At 41.7% G+C, this 26,747-nt stretch overlaps 1 protein-coding gene across 1 annotated transcript in view; it reads right to left on the reverse strand.

The window, feature by feature from the left end:
* The window catches only part of LOC128741359 (uncharacterized), a 74,462-nt gene that overhangs the window by 15,700 nt on the left and 32,015 nt on the right, over positions 1–26,747 (reverse strand). Inside the window, exon 3 of the mRNA XM_053837136.1 lies at positions 22,986–23,047. Within this exon, the coding sequence (XP_053693111.1) occupies positions 22,986–23,047 (62 nt within the window). The remainder of the gene's footprint in view (positions 1–22,985; positions 23,048–26,747) is intronic.

Raw genomic sequence — 26,747 nt, forward strand, 5'->3', positions numbered from 1 at the left:
GCCTATTTCTTTTAGTTACGTTGCAATTCAATTTTAAACGTATCGTTTTGGGTGTTGAATTACTATCTGAAAACTGCTCGAATTCATACATCACGCATAGCACACTAGATCTCAGCGTGCGACGGACACGATGTGACGCGTATGCAAAACAACAAGGAAACTTCTCGAGTCTCTCTAGAAAGTTTATGAAAATGATTGCAGCATCAAAATGTATTCTCCTGAAGAACGGACGTATATCTTTGCTATGGCGTCAATAATTGTTAAGCAACGACAGCCAGGATGACAGCAGGAGTATGGTTGTAGGCTTCGAGGAGAGCAGCATCAGCAAGTGCCGTTAGCGATTGACTATGAAATTTTACAGATTAAGAGAAATGATCCTATGTTGAAGACCTATATGTTAAACTGTTAGGTATGGACCGTGCGGACCCCGTCCTTTCCACATTACAGGTTCAAGAGCTGCTGCCTGCGGTTAAACCTAAGAGACTTGCAAGCAAAAGTGGAGGCGAGCCCTAAATTTATGAACAACATTGTTGTTGCTGTTGTTGTTTTTTTATACATATCAAACCGTGTCCGTTGCATACGGTAATCTAGTGTGCTATGCGTTATGTATGAGTTTGTACAGTTTTCAGATACTTTATTCAGCATTCAACACGATACGTGCAACGAAGTTTAAAGAGTTGGCCGTTTTATGCGGAAGAATGCATTTGATTTGCTACACTGAGAAAACTTTTCGTATAGTTTCTATGTCTTTCACACATAGATTTTTTCCATGTGCCCTGTAAGTGAACTTTATGTGCCAAACAGTTACCATTTATGTGTTTTTAAAATTTACCTTTAAAATTTGCACATACTATTCATATGCATATAATTTTCACGTGTACTTCTGAGCGGATTGTATTTATATGTGGCACATAATAATCAAAAGGATTTTCATATGGAAATGTTCCATTAGTTATGTGCGGATTATTTTGAGTGTAGATAAAAATAACCAACTTTAACACACTTTTTAGGGGAAATATGATGAAAAAGCCCCGAGAAACACTTATTTCAATGCTTTGTCATCTGGAAAATTACTAAATCTCATGAAGCAGAAGGTTCAATTCAAGCAATTTTCTCAGTTTTCGCATGAAAGTAATATAATTGAGCCAGCTAGCATACTTTTCATACTGTGATATTGTTCACCATCTCACGACAGACAGACTGACGCCTCCAATGCGGGAAACTATCCACTCACTCTAACCCTTTCCCTCTGTCCCGTTAAACCCCAGTAAACCATTTGGTTTGTATATCTCGATTGCAACTGAGAAATACGATATCATATCTGAACGAAAAAGTTATATTTCACGCCAGATAAGAACATTTAAGTGCCAAAGTGGAGGCAATATACGTGCGAAAATTTGGACAATTATTTGTATTTCTATTTTGCATTTTATACAGCGGTTTTTATAGCACGCTACTTAATACTCCTGATTATAAGATTAGCCCATTTCCTCCCAGCGTTGCGAAAATTCTCGATTCTAGAGAAGGCTAGGTTTGATATATCAGCTTAGACCCTAAGAAACAAAGAAAGGTTGGGTAAAATATCTAATCTACCTGTTTTTGCTCAAAGCTTACATGTTACATATAACAAAATTACAGCCGTGTAAACATAATAGGTTTTGCTAATTTTTAGTCAGCTCAAACTAGGAACTTTACCCTCGGATGGAAAAAGCGAAACCGGTGGAAGCAGAAACATCAATGACAGTATTTATGGATTCGAATCTAATGTTCTAACCTATCCGACAAAGACAAAGACAAAGCTATGTAAAACGTGCATACCACCCCTCCACCCACCTGTAAGTCCCTGCTTTTGCATTTTTTCAGCATTGAGTCCCGCAGCTAGGAACATAACATAGGAACAAAATTAAAAATATATCTCCGCGGTTTTTTCTTAGTTGATCTTAAACAAAACTCCTCCTAGTGAAAGTTTCAGCTGTTTATCTCTGCTGGAAAAAGTATGGGCCTTAATGGGTTAAGATATAACTTAATATTTATTTATTTATTAACTTTTTCAATGGGGCTCTCAACGGGTGGTTGGTTCGCCCCAAATAACTTAATATTGCAATCATCTATACTGCTTTATAATTTACAGTCATGAGTTGTATATGAGGACACGCACGACTGCATAACAATTTGTTCTATTCAATTTCTTTTGACATTCCCTAATCATTATACAATTCCAATGTAACATTGACATGCATACGATTTAATGAGAACTTTCTATTAGGATGTTGTGTTATCTGGGACGCTACCGGCAACTACCTAAGTAATGTGGAAACAACACATATTTTACACACACATTACAGGCAAATCCTCTAAGATGGTATAAATACCAGGATACCACATGTACTAGTGCTAATTTTAGGCAAACAGAAACGAATATTAAAAATATTAAATAACTCTGTAACGATTCAGATTTGACCCTGAAATATTTGCACCGAACTACCTAACACTCTGTTAATGAGATTTTACAGTTTTAAGATCGTATTGAAGGTGAAAAATTTAGATAGTGCTTGGGTGAATTCAACAGTATGGCTGCCCCCTATTGACCCCGCTCCTGCTGGGGTACTCTATATTAGTTGGATTTTGCGATAACTCTGACTCCGGCTCATCATCGGTTACACTAATGGTGCCGGACTCCCTTCGACTTCGGGCAGTCACCTGCTGTAACTGGGATACTCATCGATCCTCTGTCTCCTCCGTTGTTGCGCCACCGCTGCCAGCGTTCTGTGCAGTCGTCCCGGTCCTACGTGAGGGTGTGGGGAATTGCGCTTCCAAAACACTCTTCACGGCAAGTACACATGTTAGCAAACTCAGTCATCCGCTGACCCGTACCGTGCTTCTAGTACTACGCAACTTGATAATCCATCATCAGTCTCTATCGAGAAAAACTTTGCTGATGGCATTCCAACAGCTGAACGTCGGATTTACTACCAGAACGTTCGAGTACTTCGAACTAAAATTGACGACTTGACGGCTACCGAATGTGACTACGACAGCTTTTTGGAAATTATTTTACCATCTACAGTGTGTTTTGTAACACTACTGCCTCGAGTGCTGAAGCTGATGCTACTCTACGTTACTTAGGATGAGCTATTCATAAGCTGTAAACAGTGCATTTCGTCGGAGCAACGCGATTTCTTTTCCAAATGGTCGACAAGCACTAACTTAGTGCATTTCTCCTCAGCGTGCTTATTGAACATGAGTGCTGGTGCTCAAATTGATGCGATATACAGTGATCTGAAAGCGATTTTTGACCGATTTGCTCACGGAATTCTTTTAGCAAAACTTAAAACAGGAATCTCACTTGCCCCTATGGAATGGTTCCGAGCTTACCTGATGAACCGTACTTCTTGTGTGAAAATTGGATTGCAGCTTTAAGTAAAGTTTACGAAAAACTCAGGGGTACCACAAGGTAGCAATTTAGGACCACTAGTCTTGATGTTGTTCATTAATGATGTATCACTGCTACGCCGGAAGGTTGCCGAAAACTCTACGCAGATGATGTGAAAATATTCAAAACCGTTCGAAACACTTTAGATTGCGAGGAGCTTTATCAGCTCGCTGACGTGTTTCATAATTGGTGTCCTAAAAACACCAGCAGGAGTGTCAGCATTCAAAATTTCATTAAGACTACACTACAGTGAAACTATTATGACAGCTAACCGACAGGTTAGTTTAATTTTTAAAATGGCCAACGAGTTTCAAGGTTCGGGGGCTCTTGCTAGACCACTCAGACTACGATTTTTTCCACTTATTCCGCAAGGCAATGCCGCCTATTGACAACACAACCCGATTAATTCTGCTGCGAATCTGCTCGATTTTAATCTGACTGGCAATGCCTATAAAGAGCAACTTCGGCAACGTAGCATTTCTTCCAATGCTATTGTTATTTTTTTATCAATTAGGACCATAGAATGGGTTAGATGGAATTTTTGAACAATAACCAAATAAATTTATAATAGCAAATGATTAAAAATGTAAAACAACCTGCTATACTGGTATTACAAACTGAAGAGCCAGTAGAAAAGTGATCTAAGTTTCTCTGCAGGGCAGGAGAATAAGTTAAAAAGTCAAAATGTTTATCATTTACAACAGATGTACAGATGTCGTTTGTTTTTTTTTCTTTTTTTTATTTAGCAACTCTAAAGACTTCCGTCTGTTGTAGTCAAACTACCAAATGAGACATTTATTTTAACTCGTTTTACTGACGGAACGACGAAACGGTCTTTGCTACTTACAATAACCCTATAACCCTGAAAATTGACATTGACATACTTGAAGGTTCTTTTGCATAGCTTAATATTTATTAGCTGCCTGTTTGGATCATTTGGAGTGCACCTTTTTAGTAAAATTATGAATTTTAGAAGATTAAAATCGGGATTGAAAAATTTAAGGTAAAAAATAAAACAAAATATATGTGTTAACGTACTGAACTGTATTGTGCCGAAAGAATGCTACAATGAATGAGCTTTTTTGAAAGTTGTCTGGCTCCTTGGTAAACCAGGGGTCCACTGTTGCGAGGTATTTAAAGTGCAATAATAATTATCAACCAATCAAACACAAAAAAATTAGTATTCGAGGCCTTTGTGTCAATATTGACCTTGTTTCAATGAGAATTAACTAAATCGATTCGAAGTCGATTAACTAAATTGAAAAAATCATTCGAGCGCATTTAATTATCGCAATGGGTAGATACGGCATTGATGATTAATTCTAGCAGCCTGGGCCTGATTTGATTGGTTATTACGAATAATCTTGCGGCACGAGCTGATTGACCGGAGCGAATGTTTGATAGCCATTTGATCAAGCGACCGGAATCTTAGAGCCTAAAGCTTAGTGACGATTGATCAGGTAGTACAGTGGAACCATAAGCACCAGCGGCCACAGCTCGAGGGCACTCAACAAGCGTTCAGCTCGGGATGGTTTCTCATTTGGGATCAGATAAGTAGCGCATATAACTCGAATGTTCCAACCTTGACAGAGCTGACTACTATTGGTACAGCCCATCTGGAAGTGACGTTCACCGGTCGGGGTGGTGTAGTTCAAACGGAAACAGCGAAAATCCTTAGATAACCCACCGGGTGGTTTAAGGGATGGATTCCAGGACAGCAACGAGGAGTGGCTTTGGACGACGGAACTCACTATGCAGGGTACTTTGCTGGATGTTTTCTCGCAATGCGTATAGTTGAAACGGGAATGGCAGGTGTCGCAGTCGTTAGCACGGCCTGCAAACGAAACGTGGCTCGTTCGAAAATATTAAGATTGCAAAATTTTTCTTTTAATACCATGACTGACGAACGTAACCAGCGTCAGCAGAAGAGAAAGATGCACTTTCAAAGACATTTCAAGAGTAACTAGCAAAAAGGCTGTATGCTAGTCGAATAAAAAAACGTAATACTACGTTGTGACAACGAAAACAGACACAGTAAATAAGATGAGCACTTGTTTGTTTGATGACGATATTTTGGGCAACTGGCGGTACTTTCGGTTTATTCGAAGAGTTTTTGCGTACGACTGAATACTGGGTATGATTTTTTTCATAAATTTGGACCAAAAATATACCTATCGAATCACTGCCAATTTTAAACAATATATTGCTCATAAAATGAAAGGTTTCGAGCAAGGTGCATTTCCGTTCAAAGCGATTTCATCGGAATTCAGGTAATTAGGTCGATTCACTTGTTCGGTCTAAAACCATTAGCGGAGCTAGGGGAGGGCTTCGGGGGCCTCAGCACCCCTAGAAAAATCGACTCAATTTTATAAACTTTAAAAAACTATAGTCAAACAGCAATATTAGATCCCATGCATGATATAAGTAGGCATTTTATAGCTATAGCCCCTCTAGCGCTAGTTCCGCCACTGGGTAAAACTTAACCATATTGTGGAAAATGCCCTTTAATGATATTATGGTTTCACAACAATGACAATTACTCCGGTAATTGAGCCCTGATCACATTTCCTAATTACAATTGAGCAGTGAATTCAATAAGTGCGTCATCACTTCAGTACATTGAGCGTAATCGGAGTCAATCTAGCGTCACAACCTAGCAGCAACGGCACGGAATGAGTAAACCATCTGAAAGAAAGCTTCATACAGGCTGCAGAGAACGCAGTTAGCAAATGCTCCACGTCTCCATGTGTAAGTAATTAGACCTGTGAGCCGCCGTCGGATTTTTTTTCACACGCCGCCGCTGGTCGGTGATGTAGAACTAGAGCGCCGCCAAAGTCATTTTTCTCACGCCGATGACACCCAAACTTTGAACCGCTTTTGGTGAATGGCATTGTTGAAATTTAAATTTACCATTAATTTGGACTAAATTTCACCGAAAATATTAGCCGTATCTTGTGTGCTGTATATAAAAGTCTATAAAAATGGCTTTAGAACGGCACTTGACTGGATAAGCTCAAGGATTTGGGAGGAAAAACTGCCGAGGGAGTGGATGGAAGGTGTGGTTTGTTCCACCTAAAAAAATGGTGATCAGCTTGATTGTTGTTATTACCGCGATCTAATGCTAATCAACGTCGCCTGCAAGCTGCTCAATAGCAAAAAAATTTGTGGGGCAGTTCGGATCAAATTTTCACACTCCGGATTACTCCTCCTGAAATGTCAAGAGTACAACGTCTCCACGCATCATATTTTCGTGGATTTCAGCATAGCATACGATACAGTCGAGCACGAACAGCAACAATGGCAGATAATGCACGAGTACGGGTTTCCGGACAAACTGACGCGACTGATCAAAGCTACTCTGAAGCGAGTTATGTGCTTCGTGAATGTTTCTGGGACACCCTCGAGTCCCTTTGAATGGCGCTGAACTGCGAATGGACTGTCCTGTATTTCAAAATTGCTATTGAAGATGTGATCCGGCGAGCGGCATCGAAAGTTGCCAACTTCTAGCAGACATTAGTATTAGAAATCTTGTGACGGCGGAGGCAACTTACGCCAGACGAAAAACGAATATAATAGGAAGAGGCTCAGAGAATATAACGTTCGCCTCCCATGAACAGTGATTATTGACGGCGATGAAGCGGTTGATGAGGATCTCTGATCTCCACCGATAATAATACAAGCAGGGTGGTTCAACGCAAGTTTTACGAGAAGGTGAACCAAACTCGCAAGGCCCACACACCAAATCCAGACATGTGTATGGACGAGCGAGGGGATCTAATCACAAACGAGCACAATGTGGTCGACAGGTGGAAGCAGTTCTTCGATGAACACCTCAACGGCGATATAACAGCAGGAGACGCAATGGAAGTTAACCTCGGATTACCTACAAACGACAACAGCGTACCGGCTCCCGATCTCGAAGAGATCCGACGAGAAATCGGTCTGCTGAAGAATAATAGAGCCGCCGAAAAGGACCGACATCCGGCAGAACTCTTCAAATTTCAAGGATTTGGAAAAAAGAGAAACTACCGGAGGAGTGGATGGAAGGCGTAGTCTGCCCCATCTACAAAAAGGACGACCGGCTAGACTGCTGTAACTACCGCGGCATTACGCTGGTCAACGCCACCTACAAGGTGGCTTTATGGGAGCCCGCGCTACTACGGATCGAATTTTTACTCTCCGACAAATCCTTCAGAAATGTCGAGAGTACAACGTGCCCACGCATCAGATTTTCGTGGATTTCAGAGCAGCATACGATACCGTTGAACGCGAACAGCTATGGCAGATTTCCGGACAAACTGACGCGGCTGATCAAAGCTACTCTGGAAGGAGTGATGTGCTACGTGTGCGTTTTGGGGACACTCTCAAGCCCTTTCGAATCGCGCAGAGGGTTACGGCAAGGGGATGGACTGTCCTGTATGTTATTCAATATCGCTATTGAAGGTGTGATCCGGCGAGCGGGCATCGAAACGAGGGGAACGATCTTCAGTAAGAGTAGCCAACTCCAAGCCTTTGCAGACGACCTCGACATCATTACTAGAAACCGTGGGACTGCGGAGGTATTCTACGCCAGACTAACAACGGAGGCTGGGAGGATAGGGTTACAAATGAATGCGATGAAAACCAAATATATGGTAGGAAGAGGCTCTCGAGAAAGTAACGTTTGCCTCCCACGGACTATTGACGGCGATAAACTGGAAGTGGTTGATGAGTTCGTATATTTGGGATCTCTGGTCACCGCCGACAATAATACGAGTAAGGAGATCCAACGACGCATTCAAGCTGGAAATCGAGCTTACTTTTCCCTTCGCAAGACGTTTCGATCAAGGAGCATACGCCGCCGCACAAAGCTGACGATGTACAAAACGCTAATCAGACCGGTAGTCCTCTACGGATTTGAGACAGTAACTTTACTTACGGAAGACATACGTGCACTTGCCGTTTTTGAACGAAAGGTGTTGCGGACTATTTTCGGCGGAGTACAGACGGAAAGCGGAGAGTGGCGGAGACGTATAAATCACGAGCTACAGGCACTGCTTGGAGAGATTCCCATCGTACACCTGGCGAAAGATGGGAGACTACGGTTGGCCGGCCACGTCGCAAGGATGCCGGACGACTGTGTAGTGAATTCAGTTCTCTTCAAGAACCCCACCGGCACCAGGAATAGAGGGGCACAACGTGCTAGATGGCTCGACCAGGTTGAAGCCGACATGCGTGTGTCGAGACGTGCAACGAATTGGCGACGAGTAGCCCAGGACCGAGTACAATGGAGAGGAATTCTTGATACGGCAAGAGCCACCCCGGCTCTCGGCTGAATAAGTAAGTAAAGTAAGGGTGATTCAACGACGCATTCAAGCTGGAAGTCAAGCTTACCTTACCCTCCACAACACGCTTCGATCAAGCAGCATACGGCGCCGCACAAAGCTGGCAAGCATGTATAAAACGCCAATCATACCGGTAGTCCTCTACGGACTTGAGACTGTAACTTTGCTTACGGAAGACATACGTGCACATGTCGTATTTGAACAAAAGGTGTTGTGGACTATTCTGACTTTAGTTTTCAAAAGGTCGCATAATCAACCCTTTTGCATACATTATGCGACCATCTCAGAACTAAAGCCAGTATTCTTGGCGGAATACAAACGGAAAGCGGAGAATGGCGCAGCACAGTGGTCCGAAAGGGTGAAAAGTGGAACATTTTTCCTAGCGTCTTTTGATTTCATTTTAGCATGTCGAGCTTTCAGCACTTTTGTTCGTACGAATATTCTCCATAATCTGAAGGTGTTAAAAGTTGGTCATGGCTTACCATGATATAAATAAAAAAAATAAATTTTGTGTGTTAGGAATTCAGACATGGTTGCTTGGGAAAAGTCGTAGAAAATGTAAGAATAAGCAAATTTGCTTAATAAATGATATTTCTATCTCTATCGGGTGCAGAACTATAGAGTATTTTCTTAGAAAGTTATTTAAAAATTAGTTTTTCATACTTAGCTCTAGCATTTTACAAGAACACATTGTTCTAGTCAATTATCAAAGCACTCAAAACACACATTTTTGTAGAATACCGTAAATCTCTACTTGCTAAATTATCGCATATTCAAACTTTAGTTCTTTCTTAGCTTCACAAGAAGCGTTTAGGATAAAATTGGGCAAGTGGATATAAGAAATCAGAGCTTCGCCTTGAAGCTTAGGTCAAGTACTACAAACTTGTATAGGTGTCGCTCGTCACTACCTATCCATACGAGCGTGCGGTAAGCATATGTTTGATGTATTTCAGCGTTCGGTATAGGCTCAATACACAGCCACTTTTTTGTTTATACACACTTAAAAAACTCGGCAAAATTTGCCGTGAAATTTGATGAAAATTTCGGTGGTGCATGTCGACGTTTACGGATTTCTACTAACGTTTGGTCTCTTCATCAAAATTGTATAAAATATAAAGGCAAACAACTTTGCTTAAAAATAGCATTTCTATCTCTATCGGGTACAGAGCTTTGGAACATTTTCCTAAAAAGTTCTTTGAAATTAGTTTTTCGTACTTAACTTTTGTTGGTTGCATTTGACAAGAACACATCGTTCTAGATAATTATCGAAGCATGCAAAACACATGTTTTTGCAGAAGGTTGCAAATCTCTAGGATCTTTCCTTACAAAGTTTGCGCTTATTTTAGTTTTGCTTTTCTTTAACATTACCAGCTTTAGGGTAGAAACGGACAAGTGGGACATGGAATCAGCATTTCACCTTGACCGTTTACCTTTATTAGAGTACGGGTAGCATATTGATATTTGTAATTGCTGCAACCTTTCTGATAACGCATTATTTTCCTTTCTTTTTCAAGGCTGGTAATGTTGTAGAAGTTTATAAAAGCTATGCATTTAGTTGTTCTTTTGCGTTTTATAAAAGAGTGTAGCAGTGTGCGTGCATCAAACTTATGCCGTATACAAAACACATTAAATATATGCTTGCCGTACTATAATGTGGGATGGTGGGGACAAGCGCCGCTTATAAAATCGGTAGTATTTGATCTAGACTTCAAGGAGAAGCACTGATTTCATATGACCACTTGCCCCATTTTACCCTTTAGGCGCGTCAAGCGAAGAAAAAGTAAGCTTGAAAAAGCGATAACAGTGCAAGTAAATGTCAAAGAGCTTTGCGGACTTCTACAAAAACGTATGTTTTGAGTACTTTTGCCTAGCACAATGTGTTCATGTAGAATGCGACCAACAATAGTTGAACAACTAATTTTAAAAAACTTTCAAAGAAAATTTTCAATATACCTGCACTTGATAGAGCTGCTTTTGCTTTTATATTTTCTGCAACTTTGTTAAAGAATCTATGTCCATGCTTCCCAACACAAAAAGTTATTTTTTATTTCTGTCATAGTAATCCATGGCTGGTCTTGGCACTTTCAGATTATGGGACGTATTCCTACGAACAAAAGTAACCAAGACACTATACCGTGGACCCCCGTTCGTTTGACCGTTTTTAATCTGAACACTTTTTAATTTGAACCCCGTTGGTTTGCACGACGTGCAAATTAAAAATGGTTCAAACGTCATTCTCAATATGCCATCATTTGCTTATGCAGACAATGCACATAAACACGATTTTTTTGTGCTGATCTAGCGTGTTTAATCTGTTTCACATTGCGTTTTCCCAACGATTATGGTAGAAATCCGATCGGAGAATGAAATATTCGCTGCTTGCAACTGTCAACTGAATCAAATCACCAAAACAATAACAAAGAGCAGGGCAGCCAGTTCATACAAGTTCCAGCATATTTAGGGTTACCAGTTGTTCAAATTAAAAACTAACCCCGTTAGTTTGCATGAGGAATCATTCAAACGAGCGGGGATCCACTGTATTACTATCAATGAAAGCAAAAGTCGCTAGAAAAAATGTTCCACTTTTCACCCTTTTGGACCACTGTGCGCAGGCGTTTGAAACGTGAGCTGTAGGCACTATTTAGAGAGACTTCCATCGCACACCAGGCGAAAGTTAGGATACTGCGGTAGGTCAGTCACATCGCAAGGATGCCGGATGCCTGTGCAGCGAAATTCGTTCTCTTGCTGAACCCCACCGGCACCAGGAACAGAGGAGCCCAACGTGCTAAATGGTTCGAGCAGGTTGAAACCGACTTTCGTGTGTCGAGACGCTCAACAAATTGCCGATGAGTAGCCCAGCACTGAATACAGTGGAGCAATTTTTGATTCAGCGAGAACCACCCCTACTCTAAAGGCTATCCCACATCAAATTGCACCACGGAAGAAACGCTGTAGAAAATTACCCATTGGGTATTATATCTGCAAAGTTTGGGTAGAAGTAGTTTAGAGTGTATTATTTACACTGTATTTATTCACGGTCAGTTTTTCGAAAATTGGAAAAAATGGCGTCACCCAAAAAGCAACGTCACGAATTTATTTTGCGCAAACAACTGGAAAATCCTCAACTTTTTCATCATGGATGATGAGATTTACGTTAAACCGGACTTCCGGCAGCTTCCGGGGCCACTGTACTTCACCGCCTAGCACAAGTTTGATATGCCGGAGGAAGTTGGAAAATTTGCCAAGAAATACATGATTTGGCAAGCGACCTGCTCATGTGGCAACGGGCAGCTTCATGTCACTATTCAAAGGATGTCCTGGAGTGGTACGAAGCCAACGGGGTTACCTTCGTACCCAAGGATATGAACCCCGCCAAGTCACCGGAACTATAAGGCCTATCGAAAAATACTGGGCTATTATGAAGCAGGCACTACGGAAGCATCCCAACGAAGTCAAATCTGAGGAAGACATGAAGAAAAAGTACAGAAGAAGCTGCAGCCAGACGTTGTACAAAACATTTTGAGTGGAGTTAAGCGTAAGGTGCGAGCATACGGTGAAGTTGATTGAAATATATATGCCAAAAGCTTACTAATGGGTTAATTTTATTTTCTGAAAGTTTGAACAGTATTGGTCAGTTAGATAATTTTCCACAGCGTTTCTTCGGTGGTGCAATTTGATGTGGGACACCCTTTATGCTGCTTGAAGAAGGCAAGTAAGCCCTGTACGGCCTTGAGACTGAAACTTTGCCTACAGAAAACATACGTGCACTTGCTATATTTAAACAAGGTTTTGCGGACTATTTTTGGCGGAGTCTAGCCGGAAGGTAGAGAGTGGTGAAGGCGTATGAACCACAAGCAGCGGGCACTGCGTGGAAAGATTCCCATGCCAGATGACTGTGCGGTGAAATTCGTTTTCTTTAAGAATCCTACCGGCACCAGGACCGGGTTAAGGCCGACTTGCGTATGCTGAGACGCTCAACGAATTGGTGACAGATAGCCCAGGACCGAGTACAATGAAGACAAGTTCTTGATATAGCATGAGCTGTCCTGACTAGATTCCGAGATCTGCCGCTGCCACCGCCGAAACAAAATGACTCTGGTTCCGCCGCCGCAGATGACGTGATCGGCACGTAACTCTGGTACTAGTGTAATTTGGTGGCTCTGTACTTACTATTCCATGCTGTGATAAATGAACCGTTCCCACAGCGCGCTGTCAAGCGGCGACTTTCTTCGTGGTAACATACGACGGTTCATTAATCGACTCAATTATAGCGTTAATCTTGTTTAAACACGGGCTCATGACCGGCCGCCACGCTTGTTTGGCGGTCCAACGATTGCTTGGATTGGATTGGCTTGCGTGCCGGAGTTTCTGAAATTTAGCGTGCAGGCCTGCCTGCATGAAACCCCAGCCCGACAGATGTCACTGCTCCGGTTAGTCTCTCTAACGATGACAGTCGTAGAAGGCGTCGCGCATCAAACTATATATACGTTCCTCGCCTAATGCAATCGCCATAAATGTAAACAACAATGAAGCGTGAGAAAAACAGTCAAGAGTCTATCCGTTGCTATGTTTGTTATTGTTCTGTGTTTTTTTTTCGTTCCAGCCATTCAACATTTTCACGCCGAGTTTGCTGCTTTCGGTCGAGGACGGTGGTCGAAAGGGAAAGACGGAGGTGTATTTTCATTTTTACACTTTCTCGGCTGATTTGTGTGCACGATAGCCAGAGGGCGCACTGACATTGAAATGGCACGCAACCTTCGCTGCACAAATACGAAAGGTTTAGGTTATGTGCACCGTTTAGAGTGGGAAGTCAGGAAGCATTTTGCGCCACTTCCTTTGCCGGACCTTTCGGGTCCCGCGAGACTCATTCATTGGCTGCCTGCATGCCTGCCGAGGTGGTTCACCTAATGAACTCAAAATAGGGAGCAAATCGGTGCTGCTTAACGCGTGTGGAAAAGTCGTGATCGGTCGATTCGATTTGGCTGCTTGCGGAGCAACCTCTCAGTGTGTGCGAACGCGCACGGTATAATAGATTCCGCCCGGAGGAAGAAGGTGTAATTTTGATTATCTTTGGCGCTTGAAGCCGGAGTTGGTCGTGCCGCCGCCGTCACCGCAACGGGCTAGATGGAGGCTTGCGATTAAAGCTTTCAGATTAATTTCACCAATGGGTCATGAATTAGACTCGATGCGATTTAATTGCCTTTCGATGTATTTTGTAGATAAGTTTAAGATAAAGAAACCATTAATTTTGTTGAAATGATTTCCAGCTATAAATCACATGTGAAAAGATCTAGGTAATGGTACCTGCCTTCGTTTAGTTATAGTGTAGGATTGCATTTAAATTAAAACATTTCTCAAATTGAGACCAATGGTCTTCACGACTCATCCGTATTTTATAGTCAATCCGTTCTTAACAATTTTTCTAGTAAACTTTTTGGTTATCTGTTTGCACCGGATATCTACAAGTTATTTTGTTCTAGTTCTACATTCTATGTTTATGATTATCTTTTAATTCACGTCGTTGTTGTTTCAACTTGTAGGTACATATCACCGGTTTAGCGGCCTCGTGCAATTGGACAGATACAAGCACTCTTCTTGCTGTTTTCCTGTTTTTTCTTCCTCCGGCCTCCGAAACAACATTTGTGCAGAACAGAAGCTGTGTATGTACCTAAATAGATGACGATAGCGATATTGATATGCAAATAAGCGAGCTAGAGCATGCATATTATCGCATCCCATCCAACAATTGCTGCACGTTCTTTGCCTGTGGGCGTTATGTCTGTAGGACGGTACATAGGAGGACACACCGCGGAATAATCACCGGTCACGACTTGTCAGATAGTGGGACTACTGTGAGAGCTAGAACGGTATCGGCCGAGAACACCGGCAACGATCAACTATGGGCGCGGAATACAGAAGCGAGGACCGATTTGTGTGACGGCTTGCCGGGTCATGAGATAGATGTTTTACAACGGGACTATAGGAGAATTAAATAGTTTATTGCAAGAGATTTTAACAGAGTGTCTTGGAGTTTCCTTTAGATTTTTTTCCGCTAAGACAGAAATTGCACGCAAATTGAATTTTTTTCTATTTACCATCTGATAGTATTTCACCGTGCCAGGGTGACATGAGAGTGAAATAAGTTGATCTGTTTATTTTCTGTGCCAGACATGGACGTTGTGCTTGAGCTCACTCACTAAATACGGAGATGTTTTTACAGAATTAAAGATTGTGTCCAATTATCCATCAAGTAAAACAGTTTATCATCATGATGATCGTGTTTTTTAGAAGTATTGCAAAATATTATAAACTGAAGATGGCTATATATTAATTACTGGGAAGAAGTTACCGTCACCGGAACAAGTACGTGATGGATCGTTTGTACAAGCTCGCTATGGAAAACTTGGACTATCCCCTCGTACTTAGGCTGGGCTGTTGAATTGTTCCAAATCAACCGTGTAGAATATCATGACAATTGGAGGAGAACGTTTGACTATCGACAAAAAACTGATACTTGGCACAAAAGTTAAACCAGCTGACAAGTCAAAAGAAAGATGTTTTAAAATAGCACCTAAATCCATTTGGCCCTCTCTGAACAATAGTTAACCCATTGGCACCTAATCAAAACATATTGTTAAGCAGCACTTTCAACTGTTTGTTTATTTTTAATGAAAAATTGCGGATAACTTCATGATAAGATAATCATGACAATAAATCTTTTAAAATCGTTTGTCTACATTATCTACAACTTACGAGATTAACAGCGCACAAATCGATTCAGTCCTCTCTGAGAAGCAGACGACAAAAAAAACAGTGTGACATTAATGTGTGAATTGTATTGTATGTATTCCTGAGAACAAATCTAATAAATCTTCTGGATTCTTCCTACTCGTTGAATGTGAGTTATATACTACGGACGCACAGTGGGGCCATTTTGGAAAAAGGCGGTCAAAAGTCTTTTCTCGCTTTTCTTGACGTTTTCGAGCTTAGGTATCTTAGGAGAAGTTTTATAAATTGGGGTCAGCCCCGGCGTGGTGTTCAGCATTCACGCCTCTCACGCCAAGGACCCGGCAAAGTTGTAGAACTTTAAATTTCATTAAACTTTGCCGAAGATACTAAGTATCTGCATCATATGATTTGCGAGATATAGTTGGCTTTCTGTGGCTGGTAAATGGCTGGGTAATGCGTAACATCGGTACCTCGCGTACCTGCAGTTATAAAATAGACCCCGCAGTGGTCATTAGCCTCTTATTCAGCAACTCCTCTCCCTACCTCCTCGTGGTACCAGTCGGAATACGAGCAACCTTGGTGGAGATCGGGTAACCAACCCCAGTGGAAGCTAAGGTCGTATACCGACAGGGAAGGAGGCACTCATGCATCTGTTTAGTGTGTTGGCAAAAGGAACAGCCTTGCCAGCCGTGAGCGTCTGACTCCAGGTTAGGGGCGGCTTGCGACGGCGATTCCACTGCACGGTGGATCGCGGTTTCCGTACCAGGTATGCGGCTGTATCCCAGGTTAGGGGCGGCATACAACAGCGACTGATCCGGAGCGGACGGCTGACTTATGAAACGCTGTGTCTCGCCAGCTATACCCAAGAAAGCAGCCCTGTCCGCGAGACTAGGCATTGCAGCCCCAGTAAGGCAGTATGCTTAAACAACTTTCGCTAGGAGAAATTCAGGAAAGGAACTACAACCGGATAATCGGCATGGACCCAGGCAAAAGAAAAAGGACAACGATTATTGGAAACTTGGTACTTGGAATGTCAGGACTTTACTTGAACCGGCACTCGCGGGTATCCTGGCAAGAGAGCTGCAGAAGATGAAGGTCGAGTTTGCAGCCATCCAGGAAGTGCGGTGGCCGAAGATGGGAGAACGCGAATTCCGCGCAGTAGATCCTATTGCGGGCACGACATTCAAGTATCACATTTACTACAGTGGCGGCGATAAAGCAGTGCATGGAGTCGGATTCATATTACATGGAAAACAAATGAAGCGTGTCATTAGGTGTAGGCCCATCAATGACCGTCTATGCTTGTTGAGAATTAAGGGCAAATTCTTTAACTACAGTCTGATAAATGTGTACGCACCGACAAACGACAAGCCCGATGACGTAAAAGAGGCGTTCTATGATCTTCTCGACAGAACATATGGAGAGTGCCCAAGACATGACATAAAGATAGTCATCGGGGATACAAATGCACAGGTCGGACGTGAAGAATTCTTTCGTCCCGTTATTGGTAGAGAAAGCCTCCATCCTACCACAAACGACAATGGCCTGAGGCTAATCAACTTCACTGCAGCCAGAGGAATGGTTATCTGTAGAACCTTTTTTGCACGATGAAACATTCGGAAGCACACCTGGAAACAACCTAATGGAGAGGCCTGCTCTCAGATCGACCATCGTTCTGGTTGATGGCCGGCACTTTTCTGATGTCGCAGACGTGCGATCCTTCCGGGGACCAAACGTTGACTCGGACCACTATCTCGTAGTAAGCAATATCCGCGCCCGCTTGTCCAACGTATTCAAATTGAAGCCAACGAGGAAGATATGACTGAACATTCGGCGGTTATCAGCGGAGGCAGTTGCTGCAGAGTACTCTCGGAAGACTGGTGAGCGGATCTGTGAACATCTCGGAGAGAACCTGTACGAACAGTGGAGACACATCCACGACGCGATCAGTACTACAGCGCGAGAAGTGTTGGGTACTACTGCTGCAGCCACTTCCAGTGAGTGGTTTGACGCAGAGTGCCAGCGAGTGACTGATGAGAAGAATCGAGCCAGAAGTCACATTTTGGCTGCAACTGTGACACGCCAGAGCAGAGAGAGATACCGAGATGCTAGAGCTGCCGAAAAGAGACTTCACCGTCGTAAGAAACGTCAGCACTGGGATCGCGTTCTTGCGGAGGCGGAGAATTGCTTCGAGAGGCACGATACAAGAAGCTTCTTTAATACGATCAACGGAATCAGGAACCAGACCGTGCCAACCCCTGTTATGTGCAACGACAAGGAGGGGAACCAGATTACCGAAAGATCGGAGGTGGCTAAGCGTTGGAAACAATATTTCGATGCATTGTTGAATGGTGAACAAGATGGAACGGTCAACAGAAGCAGGATAACGATTGAGGCTGATGGTTCAAGCTGTGGATCCACCAACTTTGGACGAGGTTAGGAAAGCAGCGAAAGAGCTGAAAACGGCAAAGCAGCTGGAAAGGACGGCATCCTCGCCGAACTTTTGAAAGTTGGGGGCGAACGGCTGTATTGTGCAATCCATCAGGTTATACTAAAGGTATGGACTGAGGAGGAATTACCTACGGACTGGTTGGAAGCTGTCATATGCCCAATTTACAAAAAGGGCCATCGACTCGAATGCAGCAATTATCGAGGAATTACTCTCCTCAATTCTACATACAAAATTCTCTCCCGCATCCTGTTTCTCAGACTGAGGCCGTTACAGGAAACCTTTGTTGGCGAATACCAGTGTGGTTTTCGAGAGGGACGCTCCACGACGGACCAAATGTTCACCTTGCGACAGATCCTCGATAAATTCCGGGAATTCAACTTGCAGACTCATCATCTGTTTATAGACTTCAAGGCGACGTACGATTCAGTTAAACGAAACGAGCTGTGGCAGATTATGCTTGAACATGGTTTTCCAACAAAACTGATTAGGCTGATACGTGCTACCCTTGATGGTTCAAAATCAAGCCTCAGGATAGCGGGTGAGACTTCGGCCTCGTTTGTGACGTTAGATGGTTTGAAGCAAGGTGACGGACTATCGAACTTGCTGTTCAACATTGCATTGGAAGGTGCCATTAGAAGGGCCGGCGTGCAGAGAAGCGGTACCATCATCACGAAATCTCATATGCTCCTAGGGTTCGCGGACGACATTGATTTCATCGGTGTTAACCGTAGAGCTGTGGAAGAAGCGTACACGCATCTTATGGAGGAAGCTGAGGGAAAGGGCTTATCAAAAATTCTTCCAAAACAAAGTATACGGTGGCTGGTAAAGAGCGTGGTAGCCCTTCGGGTGTTGGAACTGCGGTGGTGATAGATGGAGATACTTTTGAAGTGGTCGACGAATTTGTTTACCTTGGTACGTTAGTGACATGTGACAACGATGTGAGCCGTGAAGTAAAAAGGCGGATAGCGGCTGCCAACAGGGCCTTCTACGGATTACGTAGCCAGCTGAGGTCCCGTAACCTATAACTCCGTACAAAACTCGCGCACTAGAAGGCGCTAATTCTCCCGGTGGTTCTCTACGGCCACGAAGCGTGGACGTTGTAAGAGAGCGACCGACGAGCTCTTGGCGTTTTCGAGCGTGGGATCCTGTGGTCAATTCTTGGCGGCATATTAGACGAAGGAGTATGGCGCAGGCGCATGAAATATGAAATATACCAAGTGTACAACGATGCGGATATTGTGAAGCGACTAAAATACGGCAGGCTACAATGGGCTGGCCATGTAGCAAGGATGCCGGATGAGAGACCATCGAAAACAATATTTAGCAGAGAACCCGACAGAGGCCGACGACTTCGACCCCGTACCCGTTGGATGAGCGCTGTTGACGAGGATGCTAGAACAGCGGGTGTTAGGGACGACTGGAGATTGGCAGCTCAAGACCGAGTAATGTGGAGATGGCTCCTGAATTCGGCATGGATTCGATAAGCGGATTGTCGCCGAAAAAGTAAAAAAAGTAAGTACAACTTTGCCGAAGAAACTATGTCTATATTTCCTAACACAAAAAAGTTATTTTTTGCTGTTTTCATTATAGTAAGCGATGACTAACTTTTGACAGTTTTAGATTCAGGGGGATATTCATACGAACAAAAGTGCTGAAGACCATAAATGATAAAATGAAATCAAGAGACACTAGAAAAAAAAGTTCCACTTTTCGCCCTTTTGGACTGCTGTGCTCCGCCCTCAGATCTATCTCAGATTTTCAAGAGGAGAAGAGTAACATTCGACTGCTCCCTGCGTTAGAAACTTCTCGCTCGGTGGTAATCTGCAATTGATGCAGGAAGCGGCACAATATGTGTCGATAACCCAACCAAACGCGTCGCTATTCTTGAGAAGTGGATTTTGCGGTCTCCTTTTGTCCAGCGCCTCTATGGTTCAAAGGTACAAGTACCAGCGAACCACACACCCTGGCGGGTGTTGTGGGTTCGAATCCGGTTATAATTTCAGATTACAGCTTGGTTCGACTCATGCACCTTCCAGCATTGGACAAAAGGTAGGAGTCAAAATGACTACTTGTCAAGCATAGCTACCAAATACCCCCCCTTCCTTTCCGCTTTTCCCCTCCTTCACCAAAAAATTTTCATTTCTTTCCGCTACCGTCCCTTCATCAATTGTAGAATTTTATTACAATCAGTGGTTATCAAGATGGCATCTAAGCAAGACCAGATCGTCTAAAAAATTATGCATACGGTCATGATAAATTCGACTGCGTCCCACAGATAGATCAGACAACATTAGGGAATCCATCATTCGTCGATGTCCCGGATGGCGAAGTTATTCAAGAAGACACTGAAGAATCAGCGGCGGTCAGGCAGTAGCAGAAAACCGAAGACGGCTGACCTGGTGAAGGCGTGGCAGATGTTGAGTCTGCTCAAGTGTTGACCAAAACTTTAGATTCGTGACGCGGTGAAGATGGTGGATATTTCCGTGTCGACCTCTTCGTTTTCAAAATCCGGAAGGTACCGAACCGGAACGACAAACAAAACACGGCAGTCAAAATTTGCGCCAGGAGTCGAGATGGGTGACAAAACTTACATCAAGGCAAACAATCAAAGCAGATGCCGGGCCAGTAGTTTTACGGGGCTACGTCACGGTTGAGGTTAGCCGTTCTTGAGAAGGTAGGGCAGAAGATGGTGGACGAACTCGCCAAAAATATTTCGGTTTGGCAGGTCGGTGAGGTAAGATAAGCAAGCCGCAGATTAGGGACGAGAGCCTCCAGAAGTGCCAGAAGTCTTGCGGAAAGCGAGCTGTTAAACTTATGCGTGTATGGGAAAATGTCGAACAGCCTGGACAATTTTCTGATATTTATCATGTAATTTCTTGCAATCGATATTAATGGATGCTTGGGAAAACCTTAAATTGAACGGAACATATTGGTGCCCATGCACTGAAACAGCCAAACTTCCACTTTCACAGATGCTAATCGGATAGACTAAATTTGGCGTGCAACAAAGTAGCGTGACCTACTTATGCTGGCGTCATTGGCATGTTTTCACATCATAACATTACCAATTTAAAATGAAGTCAATTTGAAATACAACATTGGATGCGCTTTTCTTGCCGGTTTTTCCTCGAGCAGAGAAGACCAGTTGGTTGTGTACCTACATTTATAATTACCATTACTGAAGTAGGCGGTAGGTATAGTAACATCGTGAGCAGCATCGGATGTGATGCATCGTTGCCCCCGGTATTTGCTTCTTACATAATCACGACTCGTATGCTAAATTGTTTGTTCGTGTGCGAAACAGCCGTCGTCATTCGCTCCTCCTCGGTGGCGCTGCACTGTTGACCATCAACAACAGTAGCATTATTAGGTATCACAAAGCAGGACGACGTCGGCTAGCTGATCATATTTTACATGTCCATTACCATACTTGGAGCTGAACTGAATGCGTCTGTTGCTAGGTAGAGCTGAACACGCTTTTACACTGTGTTTACTTGTAAAGTAGTAGAGATGGACCTTTTTTGAACTGAAGATCAAACTGAAAGAGACTTGTTTATCCAAGAAACATCCCTAGCAACCGAAGTAGGAAGCGGATCCGTAGAACTAAACACCTAACGAAGCTTTGATGGCCACCTACCAGGAACAACGACTTCGAATTAAGAGTCCAACGCAGAGCCCGCGAGAAGTGGCCCTGGGGAAGGACACTGATTTCTCCAATCACGATTCCGCGAGGGAAAAAATAGTTGTGTTTTTTTCTGGATATAGGTAGTAAAACTCTAGCTAGATCGTCATGCTTTTTCCCGACCGTGAGAGGTTCGACCCTGCAGTACGAAATTACACTGCACGCGTTGGGGGCTTTGTTCAGGTTCACGAAGTCGGAGACGCTTCAGTTCCGTTCCATTCCGTTCCGTTCGGGGAACGGGAAACAAATCCAATACCAATAATGAAGGTAAAATATCGTAATTAGACTTTTAATTGAAAAGCGTTGTTGTTACTGCGATCGCCGCAACGGTTGTTGCTGTTGTGTCCAAAGGGGGTGGAATTTATGGTGCTTTTAGTGGTCTTGGAGAAGAAAAGAAAAGAAAAAATGTAGACCACCAGGTCGGTGGGTCTTATGCGTGACGGTATTGACCCTTCGAAAGGAAATGTTCGAAGGCTACCTTGTCGAAGCTTGAGACATAACCTCAAACAGAAAGTAGAGGTAGAATATACAATTGTACCTATACTGGCATGAATAGGTTTGAATATAGAAATTGGACATAGAAATCGAAACTTAGATCATGATAAATTGTTCTAGTTTTTCACTTTCACGAAAATTGCATAAGCGGTTCTTGAGAACCGAACAACACGAGTTATATTTTAAATTATTAGTTTTTTAAACCATTTAAAAAAGTCACCTTGAATATAGAACAAACCTTTTGTGATATTTTTCCAAAACAAACAATTTTCGTCTGTATATGCACGCAACAAATCGCGCACATTTCCCGCTGCTAGATGACTTTCACGCAAAACCTAAGACTGTCTATATAGACAACGTGAAACAAAAAAGTGCAGATAGATTATGACCGGTGGTGGTAATGTCGTGGTCGTTATGGGTGGCCAAATTGCCCTCGGAATGGTAGATGTTATTGAACCTAGCTCTGGCGATCGTGACCGCGAAAGGGTCATTCGTTCGTTCGTGTGGGCATCATGATTCGTTCGCCAGGCGTTAGACGCATTCTGCTTGCTGCTAGGTATCTAGGTACTGTCCCGGCCCGGGGCCCAGACATACACGTTAAGAATTTATTTTTAATTTCGTACATTATTAAGATTCTTCTTTTGTTTGTGCAGAATGTGTTTTATGCCTCAAGTTAATTCACATGACGCTTGTGGCGCGAAATTGCCAGTCATTCCCGGTGATTGCGTTCCGGGGAAAGACCACTTGGAAGCGATGACCCTGCGCTGTGGGCCGCTATGGTAAATGCAATTTCGAGCCAGGTTAGGAAGAATTTCCTACGGTTATGGTTGTTTGTGTAACTCTCAAAACGATAAAGCTATGTTTGCTTACCGAGGGGGACAGGCGCACAGGGGTTGAGTGTAATTCAGTCGGACGTAGACGGCATTGCAGACCTGCGAAGTGGAAGAGATGTTAGAGAAAAAATTATCATCGTGTGTTGTTTATGTCTCATCTTTACTTTCTTATACAAAATTGCGCAATTTATTTCTTTTTGTGCACTTTAAATATCCTAAAGATTTTTAGACTAGGTAATTTTACTTTGAATGTAAGCTATTTATTAGGCATGACTATTATGGCCAATTTAGCATGTTTATCTCTGGTTCATTTAAATTACATAATAGTGTTTCTATTAGGAAGAATTGGATGCTACACGCCATCCAGTCTAGTCTTGATGTACGGCACTAGTCTAACGAATCAGTCGTCGTTCATTAGAATTTTGTTTGATGGAGAATAGTGGAATTGTAAAGTTAGTTCTGCAAAGCAGCTGAGGTAGAACATAAAAGCTATCCCCACCATACAAAATTTTGTGGAACACTTTTCTAGATTATAAATTTTCTGGATTGCTGGGAAAAATTGGCTCTCTTCTCATTGTTTTTTGTTTCATGATACTTAGTTCCTAATCTCTTGGAGTTTTAGAGGAAAATAGGAATCGTCACATTTGTTAAATATGGCTTTTCAAATTTCATGGAATTCTGGGACTCATCGATCCATTCTGTAGGATAATTTTGAATAAAATCCCAAGTTTATTCCTGTGAAAGAATCAATAAGCATCCTATAAATTTGGTTTTGGAAACAACATGCAGGCATCAAATAACAAAACATTCTCGGGCAATTGTTTACAAACAAAAAAAGATCAGCCATGAGAAACTCCATTCTTACATGAACTACTTGTGTAAAAAACATCGAAAAAAAATTGAAGAGAAGTAGTTATTACCCGACCATTATCTTGCAGCGCGGAAGTAAAATGGATTATCCATTCTTAGTCATCAACATTATAAGATAGCCGGAAAGCTTAGAAAATTTTAATTTGGAACATATGAGAAATCCCCGACCATGAATCGTACCTGAAAAACAGTTTCGAGTTCGACGCGTGCTAAGAACAGTTCCAGACAGACCAAATTAGAAATAGAAGTCTCCATAGTTTTGTTTTAAATAAGAAAACCACAAACTTGCAATCACTTCATTGATTCGCTTCAACCACTCACTCTGTGCGATGTTTTCCAACAAAATATTTTTTTGTATTTAGTAAATTAAGCAAAAAACATCAGATAATCTTTTTCTAGTTTTCTGCTGAAAACATTTGCATGTTCAAGCATGGGATGCCACAGCTCATTTTATTTAACTGAATCGTACACCGCCTTGAAATCCACAAAACAGATGATGAGTAAGCAAATTTTACTCCCGGACCACATCCAATAACTATCACAGGGTAAACATTTGATACGTCATGGGGCACTACCCTCTTAAAATGGTCGGGTTTCTTATTTGCTAAACCCTAGCCTGACCCACTTCCGGAACTTTTTTTCTGGTCAAATCCGAAGCCAATTCGAATACGAATTTTAATTTGTTTCCATAAAACATGGGCCTTGGTTCTATACATATTAAAATCAGTTTTCTTTAAAATCCAATCTCCAAAGTTTGTTTAAAACTTTATGGCTTTATGGATTTCACTTCTTCGTGGGAGAAAAATTCTAAGTTTTCAATGAAACCGCGACGCAAGCGAAGGGAAAAAATAAATAAAAAATCATTTTAAAATGTTTGGATTACATGTGATTATGATTATCTCCGCGGATCTCCTAGCTTAGCAAAACGCAACAAACTTCGAATCTTATAAGCATTGCTTCATTGACCTTGCCTTTGTCTAATTTTCCTTTTTACCCCCTCAAGTCTTGTTACGTCCTACCCGAGTATTAATGTTGTAATAGAACAGATCTGGTTCGATTATTTGAAAATTTATACTGTGCGTAAAGTTTAGGGCTTACTGTCAAATTATCCGGTGATCAATGTGTTTTCACTATGGAACGTTCTCTAGCATTCTTTGGCATCCCATAGCTATCCGCGCTCGACTGTGTCGAATGCTGCCTTGAAATCCACGAACATATGAAATCTGGGCACGGTGTACTCCCGATATTTCTGTTGATCAGCGTAGTGCCGTGATAAATAAAGCAATCCAATCGATCGCCTTTTTTGTAGATAGGACAAAAAACTCCTTCCATTCGTTCCTGTGGTAGTTTTGCCTCGTCCCAAGTGCTGCACATTATTCAATGAAATTCCCTTCCAATTTCTTAGAATTTCAATTTCAGAAATTTCAATTGAAATCAAACTTAAAATCAAAATTATAAAGTTCAAATTTTACTTGGTATTAGACCTAAGATTGAATCAATTTAGGTTCAACAACAAAATGAACTGAAAATTGGACTTGACATTGAAATTGATTGCACGATAAATTGGACTTGAAATGAAACTTGATAATGAACATAACAATTAAATTGAAATTGGACTTAAATTGGACATGAAGTTGAATTTGATGTTAGATTTGGTTTGGACTTGAAATTGTACTTGACATTTTGCTTGAAATTGGACTTGAAATTAAACGTCAACATTGGACTGAGTTCGACTTGAAATTAAACTCGATTTTAAATTAAAAATTGGATATGCGATTGGAGTAGACTGAAAACTTTACTTCAAAAATGGAATTGAAATTGAACTTGAAATTGGGTATAAAATTTGGCTTGATTTTAGACTTAGATTAGATTTCAAATTGGACTCGAAGTGGACTTGAAACTGAACTTGAATTAGACGTAAAATTGGATATGAAATTGCACTTGATAATGGGCTTAAAATACGCTTGAAATTGGAGTTGAAATTGAACCTGATATTATACCTATAGTTGCAGCTCAAATTTTATTTGAATTTGGCCGGAAATTAAACATGATATTGTACTTAAATTTGGAATAATTTTCACTTAAAGTTTTTACTTTAAATTGGACTTGAAATTGGAATCTGGCATGTTTAGGCTGGGGCACACTGGAACCCCATCATCTCTATAAAATTTAATGTAGAAAACTACCGATCTAGACTGACCGTAACCAGGAAATACGGAGATAGTAATTTAATAATCCGACATTTTTACGAGTAATAAACTAACTGCGTAAAAACAGTTTTAGTCTCAAAAAAAAAAAAAAACTTTCGATGCATTTCAAGTCCAATTACAACTAAAATTTCAATTTCAAGTACAGTTGGTAGTCTAATTTCATGTCCAATTTCATTTTTAAATTCAAATTCAATTTAGAATCGTATGTTACGTCCCATTTCAAGTCCTATTCAATGTCGAATTTCATGCCCAATTTGCAGTACAATTCAAATTTCAATTTCATGCCAATTTTGAGTCTAATTTGATTGCAATTTCAATCTCAATTTTAAGTCGAATTTCAAGTACTATTTTATCCAAATTCAGGTTCAGTTTCGACTTCAATTCAAAGTTTAACTTTCAGTTTAATTTGAAGTAAAACTTCGGTCATATTTCTTGTCAAAGATCAAATAAAATTTCAAGTCTAATTTCATTTTAATTATATGTTTAAGCTTAATTTCAAGCTTAGTTTTAAGTCCAGTTTCAAATCCCATTTGATTCCAATTCCAGTTTGAGTTCAATATCAAGTGAAACTTAAATTCTATTTAGAGTTCAATTCCATAAACCATAACTAAGCTCTATTTTCAAACCCAGTTTCAAGCAAAATTTGAAATTCAATTCCTATTTTAATTTTAGGGCTGGTACCGAATGGCCGAAACACAAATGGCCGAATCATGAATGGC

The sequence above is a fragment of the Sabethes cyaneus genome, chromosome 3 (genome assembly GCF_943734655.1).
Source record: "Sabethes cyaneus chromosome 3, idSabCyanKW18_F2, whole genome shotgun sequence".
Taxonomy (NCBI): domain Eukaryota; kingdom Metazoa; phylum Arthropoda; class Insecta; order Diptera; family Culicidae; genus Sabethes; species Sabethes cyaneus.